The 13,548-nt window shown below is 44.2% G+C and overlaps 4 protein-coding genes across 4 annotated transcripts in view; 1 reads left to right on the forward strand and 3 right to left on the reverse strand.

Annotated features, from left to right (window-relative positions):
• Window positions 1-1,113, reverse strand: part of MCYG_00502 (C3HC zinc finger domain-containing protein) — a gene marked incomplete at both ends in the record, with an annotated part of 1,541 nt that extends 428 nt beyond the window's left edge. The window contains 3 exons of the mRNA XM_002850352.1: window positions 63-394; window positions 452-535; window positions 600-1,113. Of these exons, the coding sequence (XP_002850398.1) occupies window positions 63-394; window positions 452-535; window positions 600-1,113 (930 nt within the window). The remainder of the gene's footprint in view (window positions 1-62; window positions 395-451; window positions 536-599) is intronic.
• A 350-nt stretch (window positions 1,114-1,463) lies between these two features.
• MCYG_00503 (uncharacterized protein) lies at window positions 1,464-2,977 on the forward strand (the record flags this gene model as incomplete). Its single annotated transcript, XM_002850353.1, has 3 exons — window positions 1,464-1,829; window positions 1,890-2,267; window positions 2,375-2,977. 3 exons carry the CDS (start codon window positions 1,464-1,466, stop codon window positions 2,975-2,977), a joined length of 1,347 nt encoding a protein of 448 aa, XP_002850399.1.
• Window positions 2,978-3,411: 434 nt separating this feature from the next.
• On the reverse strand, window positions 3,412-6,768 carry MCYG_00504 (CHY zinc finger domain-containing protein; the record flags this gene model as incomplete). Its single annotated transcript, XM_002850354.1, has 11 exons — window positions 3,412-3,470; window positions 3,536-3,672; window positions 3,760-3,813; window positions 3,894-3,933; window positions 4,013-4,073; window positions 4,235-4,266; window positions 4,430-4,468; window positions 4,659-4,706; window positions 4,835-4,947; window positions 5,075-5,162; window positions 5,301-6,768. 11 exons carry the CDS (start codon window positions 6,766-6,768, stop codon window positions 3,412-3,414), a joined length of 2,139 nt encoding a protein of 712 aa, XP_002850400.1.
• Window positions 6,769-9,168: 2,400 nt separating this feature from the next.
• MCYG_00505 (nodulation protein nodB) lies at window positions 9,169-9,927 on the reverse strand (the record flags this gene model as incomplete). The annotated part of the gene is made up of 1 exon (XM_002850355.1): window positions 9,169-9,927. One exon carries the CDS (start codon window positions 9,925-9,927, stop codon window positions 9,169-9,171), a length of 759 nt encoding a protein of 252 aa, XP_002850401.1.
• Between the last annotated feature and the right edge of the window lie 3,621 nt (window positions 9,928-13,548).

The raw sequence follows: 13,548 nt of genomic DNA on the forward strand, positions 1-13,548 counted from the left end.
CCATCCCCCTTAGGTTTATACATCCATAACCCTAGTCGCCTAAAACAAGCCTTACAGCCAACCAGGCCTGCATTTGCATCTCCAGAGATATCCCATCCAAATAATGCAAGGGCCAAAGCAGTCTTATCGGCAGTGAATAAGGGCTTTTCACTAGAATCTTCTGTCTCCTCACTCGGCGGAACATCAGCCGGCGTATGTATTTCTGCAGGGCCCCCACCAGCAAGAATTTCGGGAGGTAAAGACGCTAACATAAACTCCTGGTCAAATTTCTCCGGGAGAATGAGGGTTTCCATCGATGGAAGCCTGCTACCCGCAGATAAAAGGTTTTTGTACCGTGTTTGGAGACTATGCAGTGCAGTCTCCGCTTTGGTCAAAGGCAAACGCTGGATTGAGTCTATGGAAGCATTAGCATATATTACTTGAAATATATTCTAACATTTCAGAGTCATACCATCGCACCCTGATTTCCTCCATGGGCATTTTTCTGCGTGCCCTTCGACGATTAAGTTTTGATATTTGATGACCAATTGGGCTCCTATAACCATAGCCTGTCAGCAAAGACGCCAATTTTCCGCCTGAACACCATTTGGAGCACATACGAACTTCCCTCCGATCTGCTATCTTTTCACTGTCATATTCTTCCAACTCATCTATGTCATCGGGTAGTTTAACAACAACAGACTGCCCACACCCGCCTACGCACTCAACTCTGGTTTTATCGGTGCAGGACCATCCCCTTTTCGCCCACTGTACTTCATTTATAGCGTCCGGTTGGGGTTTCCACCGTTCAACGTTGCGGAATGTCTCCAACCGTTCCAAAAACCGCTCGCGATCCCAAGGGACGAAGCTGGGCCGTAGAGATGTAGTCGAAGGCGTCGAGTGCCGAGACAGAGTATTTCTCGAAGGTAATGGAGTTGAATCATCAGTATTTTCGCCTCGTGATAGTCGAACGCGTTTTATTGAAGGGTTTATTTGGGCCGTTCCGCTCAACATTAGCTTATCCTCTCCTGCCAGCGACGGCTGGGGTGAGCTTGATTTTTGGGAGGATCCGAGGGAGATTGAGTCAAGGACGCGGTGGAACTTTCGTTTCTTAGAAGCCAACGCATATGACATCTTCGTATTCTGTTCTTAAACCATGTGCTTCCCTTCCGTTTGCGTAATCCTGTATCAAGTCTGGTCTTCACCTTGGGTTTTCATATCTTGGTCTCATATCTTGAAGCTCAATATTGCTAGCGGACAGAACATCAATGTTACATAAGCTTTACATTAGTAATTGACTTTATTTGAACGGTCCTTGGTTAGGCATCCAATGAGAACTGATCTTCTACAACGTCAACACCAAGGTAAACAACTTACACAAATGAAGCACTATTAATGGATCAAACATCTACAGATAGCCAGCATCATATGTGCTTGTTATAACTACATATTTCATAGATAACAGGACTGAAGCTTCCTCAGATATGGAGGATAACCCCGTCGTTTATGAGAATTCTACTTGTCATCCCACAAATACCCATTCAACTGGAACTCCAGAACACTGGAATTCCGATGAAACAGTGACTGTTAAAGATATATACCCTTTCTTCACTGGAGAATATGACATAGTACCGCGAGGGAAACAGGTTCTAGCATACGATTATCCCCTTCATAAAGAAAACACTCAGATCACCTGTTCCACCTGTTCGAGCGTATATTCCACTTCAACAGTAGCATCTTTTCTGTCACCTAAAAACTCTGCAACTTCGGAAACTCCCTCCTCTTGCCAGAGCTTTGAAGAGGATAAAGGATTTGAGGCTTCAGACATCCATGAATGTGATGAATTTGGGGTAAATAACAACATATCTCTATCATAGTTTTACTACTTTAAACTAACGTTTTAGCTCTAGAGCGTCATAGATGGCAATCTTTGGTTGGAGTTCGATCACTATGTTGCCAATACCCATAGGTTCCCCTCAACCAACAGTGACATGGTGTTGAAAGTCGGAAATACACACATGAATTCCCGCGCTAATTCTACCATTCGCACTACTAAGCAACTGAACTGTGGTATTTCCAACCGTATTCCCGGCACTGATGGTCAACACAGTATACCCGGGGTGGATTTCTTCCCTGGGAGCGAAAGTCCGCGCAACCTTAAAACGTCTACAAAGAAGCAAACCATTGAGAAAACCAGGCTCCCTCCAAAACCCGCAACGGGTAATAAAAATATTAATGCCACTAAAATCTCCGCTGTAAACGATATAGCCTATATTTCTGACATGGAGGTAGGTTAGACATGAAAAAGAAATAGTCTCTTTTTTTTCTGACCCATAATTAAAGGCCACTTATAAAAGGAATATACATCTCAATATTAAGCTAACTGGCCGCCTAGGTTCCTCGCGTCGAACCATTTGTTAGATCCAACTTCCCTCTACACACAAGCAGCCCATCCGCAGTTCAAGGTTTAAGTTCAGACCAAATCCTCCTCCGCACATGTTTTCGCATTGGTGAAACTCTAGCCTCCCGCAATATACCAGACATGAGGGCAGAAGATAACCTTCGAACAACTACCGTGGTGGAGCTCTATGCTTCTGTGTCTAAATCTTACCGCAGTGGGCCTTCCCAGATTTTTATCTTTTCAGATATTTTCTTTCCCACACACCCTCCTTATCTAATGGGGGAATGGCGTGGGTGGCAACAAAATAGCTATCTCAACCAGGTAGGTAGATATTTCTTGAGCGAAGATGGAAGTAATGGCCATGGAGCAAAATTAAACAACAAACAAAAATTACTCGACCGCGGCCAAGGGCGATCCAAAATGTGCCGAGTTGTTGGCGTTATCTCTCAAGAAGGCTCCTCATTTACAGAAAATAATAGTCATCCACGGTCCCCAATCTCCCAATTTCCTACAGGGCATGGGAGACTTAGAATACTGCGTATTCAGAAGGCTGATTGGTCAGATATCGCACTAATGAAAAAAGCTATGGACATCTAAGAAATGATGTATTCAATGCTAGAGCTATGGGGGGGCGCAGGCGTACGGCAGGCAGTTGTAACCGGGTTATATGGTGGGCAAGTTATAACCTGCGCTAACTTACACCTTCCATATCACTATTATTATGAATGAATGAATATACATTGCATATCTAGATATTGGGATTAGTTTACAAGCACTCGGAAGCAGTACGGGTAGCATAGAATGAGCAAGGTAGTAATCAAGAAAGGTACTTCAAATAATTATCAGTATCAATCTCATCCCGTACCCATCAGCCTACAGTACATATAAAGAGCTGCCGCCATAGTTACGCTTTAGGTATTCAGATGTAGAATATTTAAAATTCATCGAGTTATCCAGCACACAATACATTATACCTATACAGGTAATTGATACTGATGAGGCAGACATTACCATTTGCTCCACCATAGTAACTATCTAGTATTTGATGGCCCTGGCGCAGCTGAATCAGGCCTCTTGTACTTCCGCGGGTCTAATCATCAGATGTAATATTAGCACTCAATAACTTGGCTATGGTGGTCTTTTATGGCCACATACCTTTCCTATTCATCAATTGCTTATTTCTAGTTCCCTTTCCTCCCTCCCAGAAACCAGTCGTAGCTTTATCAACAAGCAAAGATCGGCAGAGTCCACAGGTTTCTGGTCGATATAGTTGTTCACGAGAACAGAATCCACTGTAATTATTAGATGGCGGTCACGTAAATTTGCGGTAGCTATAGTTGGATATAGATAGTGTTGTCGTAGGATAAGGGCATACATACCAGATCATTCGGTTCGCATGTTCGTATGGATGGTCTGATGAGTTATCGTGGCACCTTGAATCACGTATATAGTCAGAACATAGTGATAAAAAGAGATAGACGTAACATCGTTGTCTTGCTCAGATAGAAATTACTTGCCTATCGCAGGGGAATACCCTTGAACAGCAGCTGAATCTATATCATAGCGTCAGGAAAATTGTCATATCTATATATAACAGCAACTAATTACAAGAGGGGATATTTAGGAACTCACCTAAACCACCTATGGCTCTTGCTGTAATGAACACATCCCCCTTGACGAGGTAGTTCACTTCCTGCGGTGATTCCCAGCAGCCCACTTCGCTAAATAGTTCCAGGACACAGGCATGTCAGCGGTTCAATCTCTCAATCAGCTTTTTGTGTAAAAGCCGAATCTTAGGCAGTAGTATATCGTAAGGGTAATGGTAAGATTCTGGTTTGCGAGCCGGTCACGAACCTTTTTGTGCTGCCGACCCGGGCGTAAAATATCTGGAATCAATAACCGTCGTAAGCCTTCTAAGTCGATAGCTAGAAGCTAAAATGAAGGGCATGCGTTGATTTTCAACTCAATAGCAAATCAAATTGGTGTAAGGAAATTGCATGTTCAGCTTGGATAGATAAAATGGGGAAATTAAAAAAGCCCAACTTTAACTTGGGAAAATAAATCTCCCCGGAAAGACCTTGGAAAGATCTACGAAATGACATGCAGGGTGGGTTATTCAGATCCCAGAAATTTGCCCCCCGCATATTTGGGATGAGAACGCCTGGAGCAGGCTATCTGAAATGAAACATGAACAGGGGCTCAATCAGGACGGACAACAAGTCCTGCATGCTCGGAGGGGAAATAAAATAAGAAGAATAACTAATACCATCTGACTTACCATGAACATCACCAACGAGTAAAAATTTAGTATCAGGAAGTTTAAAGCCTATCATTTAAGACCCCGATTCGTAAGTTGTCAAAAGACCAATATATCTGATCAATGGGAGATCCCGGTTAAGGCGGGCAGGGACTAGATTGGATGGTATATGCTCTCCAGTGTAAGACAGAACATACTCATTTTCTGGTGACAGGCGCGGCAAAACGCCATAGAGGCATCTCCTTGGAAGGCTGTGACGCCTGGTGCTGGATATGTGGTGGAACATTTTGAACATGTCGGGGTAAAATTGCTAAGTATATGCATTAACCAAGGCTTCATCAAAGTCCCACAAGTTGATGGCTGTTTGTATGACGGTAGGAGTAAGAGGGGGTGGGTTAATGGGCCATAACATTCACCTCTTCTCTCTCTTTTCTCACCTTGGAAGTAAATCCGCAGGAGTGCATCCTTCGAGGGTTAATGTACCCGCCCGGTTCACGCCAGCATGCATGAGCTCGCGGTAGAAACCTAGAAAATACAGATAAATTGGTTATTAGTCAAGAAGATCTGCAGTTAATGCGTGAATATGGGTTAAGGAGAGGGAGAAGTTAGCTATTTACGCCACTCCTGGCCGCATGAGCACAATATCTTTAGCCTTTTGCCTACCTGCACTGAGGCGATTTGAGCACTTCTGACAACTTTCAACCCTATCATGAGGAATACTATAGCCATCGTCCCCAATTTTAATATTTTTTATGTCCTGTAATTTCTTGCATCGAGCACATCTAAGGGTCAGGGACAGATTCCTTAACTCAAGCAGCTCAATCCCTTGAAGCTCAAGCGCTGGGCATGATATTAGGACCTTACGGCCACCCCCACCATGTTTAGGTTCATTCATAACTGGCTGCTCATCGCTTGCTTCGCCGTCATTCTCCTCAGGGGTCTCCCACTCAGGGGGTCTAGGGATAACTTGGATATGAGATTTATCTTCTAGATTGTGGGCCTCTGCGTGAACGGCGGTTAATGCGGACGTTTCTACATGCAGTGATGGTGGCGAGTCATTGTCAGGAGGATATTCTTCCAGGGATACTCCACCCAAATCTTCATGAAGGCCTATCTCTAGCTCAACGGATTGTTGATATGATATTTTGTGCATCATTGCTGCGAGGTAGTTAATATGGGCAGTTAGACTGACTCCAGGATTATCCGTAGAATGTTGATAGAATGCTTGTTCCGTAAATCGGGCAGAACTATCATTAATTTCGGGAATCGTGATTCGACACGGCTCACTGGGATAACTTGACGGCACTATGAGGGTTATAGTTTTTAAATCCCTAAGAGCATTCGGTAGCAACATTTGCTGAAATGGCTTAATGGCAATAGTAAATCTGATTCCATCTGAATGCGCCAGGAATAAAGGGTGTTTGCCCAAGCGGGACTTCAACTGCTCAATTTCTTTCACTCTTCTTTGGGGATCTCTTATCGTTGATGCCATGGATACCGTTTTTTTCCGGTTACTCATTCCTGAAGAAACATTATAATCCAAGGTCGAAGAAGAGGACACCAGCCCCTTTTGGTTTATGGGATCATATGTCTCCGAAACGGGAGTGGCAGAAAGAAGATTTGCAAGATGCCTGTCGAGGGCATTCATGCAATACAATAGGTTACCAGACTTGGCATCCTTAGAAAGTTGCTTGAACTTTTGTTCCACAAGCCTTCTTTTATCCGTGTCTAGATCTCCGTTTATTACCTCTAGAGATGGTTCTCCATAGGTTGGATAGGTCGCGGGGACGTTTAAAATGCAATCTAAGCCGACAATATCGCAGGAAAAGTCCGGATCCGATGGTCTCATATTGAACGTCAGATGAGTGTCATGGGTGTCATGGCGCTCCGTCGGGTTGAACCTACGGCGGATTTGGTTTATTTGAAACTCCCTCGGGTTCTCCCTTTCCACGCGTGATACAGGCTTCTGAACCGGGTGAGAGTTATCGGGAGCAAATGTTGGACTCTCGTTGCTTAGAGGTAGCCCAAATAGCTGCCTTGTGAACCCCCTTGCTTCTTCGATTTTGGGCGAGCCGCTCTCACTTGGAAAGAACTCCGTTCCACAAGGGTCATTCCTCCACTGATCGGGCATTTCCGATTCCATTTGAAAAGGCTCGGCCGTTGATTCATAGCTGAGGGAACAATAGCTTCCGTGGGAGGGCACTTGGGTAGCTGTCAGTTACTTGAAGACAATCAGTAGCATAGGTGGCAAGAATTGGTTTGGATTGCAGCGTGGGATGGAAGTGGAGATCAATCCGAAAGTATACAAATATACAAATGTGTATCCCGTAAATATCGTTTCTTCGGGTAGAGGCTCCACAAATGCGCGACATGTAGTGTTGTGATACAACTACTCTGTGGCACATGTCTGGAGAAGATGTAAAATTAATTATATAGCAAAGCTGCAATAATTGGAAGGAATAAAATGTAATTGCAAAACCACGTCAAGGAAATACCAAATACCGAACAGTCCAGAAAATAATTCGGTCGGTTTTGTTTGGGTTTTGAAATGTAAACATAGGGGGCGGTCAAGTAGCCTACCTTCAAACCAACTGTGGCTAGCAGTTACTCCTCTGCGAACTTGGGGATGAGCTTGCTCAGGCGGCGCTCGGAGAGGCACTGGTGGATCTTCACCTAAAGAATGAGCTATTATGAGCATGTCTCTCTTAGAAGCAGCATTGGGGTTATACTGATTTGACGTTCACTGGCATGCATATAGGCGCCCATCCAGTCTTTCGGGACCCAATATCACTGATGCACATTACGTCCATCTTAGGTTCAAATGCGAGGTGTATGCAACATGACTTGGTGAAGCAACAAACATGCCAGGGTGTGAAATCAGGGAAATTCATCGGGGCCGCAAAACCAAATGGGAAAAAAGGTTATATATCGTATATACTAGGCAGCAGGGGATGACGACAACAGTCTGTTTACACGGCATCGTTGCTCTTGTACTCATCGACTGTCGCTTCGGCATGCGGCCGTATGGCTCAAAGGGGTATATGGACGTCAACTGACTGACTTACCGTGTATACCTGCCATTGCACACGCTGGACAATAAACCAAGGATCCAAAAATGGACGTCTTCAGATACTGATAAACGGGAAGTGTTGTTACTTCGTACAGTTCCAGAGCTCCGGGTTACAAGGCTCGAAGTCAACAGGATGTCACTGCAAAACAGCAACAAATTGCCAAAAGAGTTTTCGGAACCCTTTATCCAAATACGAAAGCCGTCCAAGGTTCTATCGGAAAAGGGTAAAACAAGAAGAATCTCCCGAGTAACTAAAAGCTGCAAAGTCCGTGACCTGCATCAATTATCAGCCCAACGAAAAACGGTTGAGACGAGGTTTCGCGGACATCAAAATATGTGGAACTTAATCACTTTCGCTAAAGCAAAGCATAGAATCACATACTTTTCAGTGTAACTTTGTACCGGTACTCACTGCAAGTATCGATGATAGGCCCTAGCAAGCGTGCGTTGTCCCTCGCCATGCAGGTCATCCGGTGACCTTGAGAAACGGGCGAACGGAGAACGACAGTTCAGAAGGCAAAGAAGAAACAATAGAATAGATTCAACAAAACAGAAAATTGGATGACGGGCTCCGAGGCAACTTGTGATGTGCTCTTCTTTGATTTCAGGCGCTGGCGAGGAGAAAATGAAGAAGATGACGACGAAGAAGTAGAGAGTGAGTCAGATAGTTATGTAACTAGTCAGTGAGCCGCATGCACGTGAGCAGACTAGGGACTATCAGATCTATCAACAGCGCTTCTGCAGCTACTTAGATACACAGGGAAAGGGGCAAGGCTTCTGTTTTGTCAGTTGACGAGGCTCAGAGGGGCTTGCGCAAGTTGATAGATCTGATCAAGTCAGCTCCGCCGTCCACAAAGGTTACTATGGTTTTGCGAGACAGACACAGAACTCAGCTTAGGTAGCTAGCACAAAACTGTCCAGTCATTTAAGCAGGTTTGTTTGCCTGCATCTTGGGATACTTATGGTACATATCTCTACTTCACATCCCGAAAGGTTGTGACTCGCATCCATCACAACGTTTCTCCACATGTTTCGTTCAGCTCTTTGTCAACCATGGGATATACTTCCTTTACTTCATCCGAACCCACAGAATGGTTTGAAAACACGTTGAGACTTTCAACGCAATATAATGGCTTTCTATATATACCCAATCCAACCTAACGGCTTATACGGCATCTCCTCACTATAATGTCTAAAGAATGCATATATAGTTTAAAATTTGGAAGAACGATCAAGCTATATGACAGGTTGTCTCCGTATACTCCCGGCTCTTGAAACCCGGTGTTTGGACCCGGTTAATGCTTGTTTCTCAATATAGGCTAATGGAAGATAGGCATAACATCAACCCCCCTCTTTTTTTTGGAAAATTTCACCATGTAGCCTTGTCCTTAAAGGGTACCACCAGCTACCGTCTATTTCACAGCATAGCAGGATCCATCAGGTCAACATCTGTTGTCAAGTTCATTTTTCTTCCCTCAATAGCTCTGTCACAGTAACCACTCGGTACCCTCGACGCTTCAATTCTGGTAGTAGTTTTCGTAATAACGGAAGAGTCCAGGACCGCCCATCGTGACAAATTATTATTCCACCTGGGAGCAATGAACTCAGGATATGCCAATTGTTAATTTTCCAAAATGGTATGAATGGATCATGGGGGTAAATATCACCAAGTATAAGGCGGTAGCCCATACTTGATATTGTCCGACGCATTTTAGTGGAAAAGAATCCACCCCCGGGGCGGAAATAGAGATTCTTCAGAGTGGCAGTAGCCTTTGCATCCTGACTATTAATGTTATCTGGAGCAGCAGTGGAGTTGATATCAGATATAATCTTCTGAACACAGTTGATGTTATGGATGAGTTCAGCTTCGCCTAACAGACATGAGGGCTCGTCACGCATGGCATGATTGCCTAGCTCGTTACCATCGCGGATGAGGTCACGTAGAACCTCTTCACGGTCCGGAGTGACATGGGACCCGATAACAAAGAATGTCGCAGTTGCATCATTAGATTTAAGTATTTGCAGTATCTCCGGCGTATATTTCGACGGTCCATCATCGATTGTGAGCGCAACTATCTTCTTAGAGGTTGGAACATGCCATAATATATCCCCCCATCTGCGCTGAGCGAAACGGATGACGACCCTGGGAGGTTTATAAACGATATAAAGAGGAGTTATTATAATAAATGCAACGACGAGACAGAAAATAAGAGACAGCATTGGAATAGACTAGAGTAATACTTCTCTTTTATCCTGGCAGCTGTTGGTTCTGGTCTGGTTAAAAGAGAGTTGTTTTAGTGTCTCTCTAAACCCTGATAGGAAATGGAGGCTAAGCTCGAACCTCCCGACTTTAAAGGAACCTCAACATAAGAACTTCACGGTCTGTCGCCATGCTATTGGCCTTCAAACTCATTGAGCAATGTTACTAACTTGGCCATTCTCCCCACAATCCTCCTTTATGCTAGAGCAGCTACCTCCGCAACTGGAAATTGCATGCATTCCAAGGAATAGTTACCAACTTCCCCTTCAACATGCACAAGCAGCAACCGGGAATGTATTCTCCCTTTCACATAGCCAACATAGAAGTTTTGTATACGAACGCCTCCAGAAACTAACTTCTCCTGAACTTGACAAATCCCCAGCAGCCAGCCTCGGACAGGACCGCCCTCCCAAACACCACAAGGGAAAGGCGATATATCAAGGGTATTCTTCAAGATGGCAAGTGAACAGTTGATATTCAAATGACGTGGAGCGCCTAACTGGGTAATAAATAGAAACATAGGTTAAAATTTTCCAATGTGGAGAATATGTTCGGTGTAACGCTGGTGTTAAATTCCGGATTCAACGAGCGCAGGCTTGGTTCTATTTTATGTGATATGATGTTTTATGACTCTGATTTAAACATTTCACTCTTCGCTCTTAGATCTCGGGTTTTGGAACCGTGACTCACTCTCCATCCTCTTCAGAGGATATCGCGAGATGGTGTCCTCATCTATGGCTAAAGCAAGGCCCTGATATCAATATAGGTAATTCCATGCAGCTCAAGGGGTAGCCTAATTCCTTCCGTATCGCTTCTGCACAGCCTTAATTGAATCCATCGGTGGAGATAAGGAATGATCTATACGTTCTGTTCCCTTGGTTTCTGCTCTTGTATCATATTGATCAGCTGCTTGAGTATGATACCTAATCCTTCAGATTTGACATAAGGGTCTTATATCAATTCTTCCCAGTGCGCCCATATATAGCGGAGGGCTCCGTGGAGATGGAAAGCAAGAATGGATACCAAGGCTGATACACAGGAGCCATCGCATATGACTTCTTACCGACGCTTACTTGCATGATGGACTGTCAAATTCAAACCCTGAACCCTGCAGTCAAGCTTCAGCCTTAGCTGATGATGCCAGTATCTTGAAATGGGAACTAGGGGTTCCAATCATATCAAGAGACAAAGCAAATGCCATACCCTATCTCCAGCCATCTACAAACCTATGCTTGCAGCTCTAACAGGTTACGCCCTTCAATGCATACGCAGGGAAGCATATCATTATTGTATGACACAGCACCTCATGTCATTGGAGCTTAGCCTGTTGTGAAATCATGAAAGTATGGAACGACCACATCCTACACCCACTTATTTACTTGAGCCATCTCAAGTGCCCTTGCAGCTTCTAAAAAAAAAACATGCAAAGGCGGGCCAGCGAAGGAAAGCCTCGTTAACTCTGATATACGTTGATACATTTATATATACACACATGCCTACCTTCCTAATAACATGATATTGCAAATATGAAGGAGGGGTAGATCTTGTGATGGTGTGGTAGGATTACTTATCGATGCACCAGCGGGGGATTTTCCCACTCCAATCACTTAACCTTACTCTGCTTTTGCCACAACAGTACCAATACATACGGAGTACTCCGTGCTGATGGGCAGTTGGTAGACACAGTTGAGATCGCCTAGTCTATAACTACGTTCACCCTCAGGCCTTGCGGTGGTTTCACTCGTGTGAATGGCATTTCAATTTCAACTACAAGCTTGCCAGAAGACTTCCCAGCCAGGTATAGAGAATACAGCTCCGTACTATAACATTCTTATGGATAACAGAAAAACGAACGAAAAGATGTGATAACGATGGAGTATCTCGGCCACTCTAGCCGTCCGTCGATATTACTAGGCATACCATGGTGAATCGGCTCATAGATGATATCGAAGCTACAACGGATACATTATCTAACATAAGCCGAACTTTTGGTAATGTTCCGTACGGAGACGTTCTAAAACACAATACTGAACACCCTTTAACCAGGCTCACCCGCGTAATAGGATATCCGTGTTTGAAAAAAGGAGTGGGGGATGAAAATGCACAAAATAATGAAAAGGGTTATACAGGATTAAGGAGTGCCTCTCATACCTGATTGTTTCTACGATGAGAGCAACATTGAAGATCCGCGCTAATAGTGCCATATAGAGATCTATTATGGAAAGAAAAAAAGAATGGAAAAGGAGAGCAAGAAGCGACCAGGGAGGTGACCATGGTAGCTAGCTCTTTACCCCAGACAAAGTCCTTTCGTACCAGTACGACCATATAACGGCACAGGATAGCCAACACATTCCGGGATACGGACAGGCTGACCTTCTGTGTGTATACAGGGGGCCTGGTAAACTGCTGGTAGCCATATTAGCGTATTGTTCTGTTCATTTGCCGACTTCGTTGTTCGGTTCTTATTGCCGTTCCAAAGAAACAGGATCAATTCCCTGAAGATCACGCCAATGATCGAATATTCCACGAGGAGCCGTATGCCCAGCTTCTAAACATAAATATGTACCGAAAATGTGCAGTCAACCATGGTATGACGGTCGATATTTAAATATTTACTCCGTATTTATATCGCTTATTGTCCTTCTCTCACTGGCGAAGATCTTTGTGATAGATATATAAGCATACAAATGACATATGACACGAAAAAAATGAGGCTCTCATGCATCACTCCAGATTTCTTTGAAGTTTTACTGGCTACACTAGGCCACGCTTGAAGCAGATCGTATAACAGAATGAGAAGGTAAATGCACCTATCTCACAACGCGACAAGGGCAGTCTACCAATAAAGACTCTTTGACTAAACCCACAGTGTTGACAATGGCTAGCTTGTTGCAAGCCAATAAAAGATCCAGCGATATTTGTTCATAGCACACCATTGCGTTGCATGGATAGACCAGCAGAGCGGCGTAATTATTACGTCGATTATCACAAGGTGGGGATGCACTCAAGTATCATGCCGTCACCATGCACGACCATTGATCTTGAGCCATTGAAAGGTAAGGTCGATACGCCTACCCATGTCACTCCCTGGGTATATCTGGACGAAGCCAGATTACAAAGATCAGGCTTCCATGTCACTTCGATGCTATATTCACGGTATAGGCATGGAAGCAACAGGCAATCCATCCACCTATAGGCAAGCCATATTCGCAATAATGTTTGGGATGGTGAATCGAGAGCCCATCGAGCGTCGCTTATAATCATATGCTGCTATTATTGAAGGTAGCATGAAGTTTATCACAGGGGCCTGCATTGTATATACATATGCATACTCCGTACTATGTGCGGTAGGCTTGGGGAGGAGAAAGAGGGAGACAGCCTCCTTCACTAATCGACAACTTCCAGTGGTTTTCCAGTATCCATAGGGCAGATGACCTGTTATGAAACGAGAAGAAGCAAAAAGATTGGACTAAATTTAACCTCGATTTTATAGGCTTCTAGAACGAAAAGAAAGTAAACCCCGTGATCTGCCCCGGAGTCCGGACGGAAGATGCTGTCTGTACTGTCACTGTCAGCGTGTG

The sequence above is a fragment of the Microsporum canis genome, genomic scaffold (genome assembly GCF_000151145.1).
Source record: "Microsporum canis CBS 113480 supercont1.1 genomic scaffold, whole genome shotgun sequence".
Lineage (NCBI taxonomy): Eukaryota > Fungi > Ascomycota > Eurotiomycetes > Onygenales > Arthrodermataceae > Microsporum > Microsporum canis.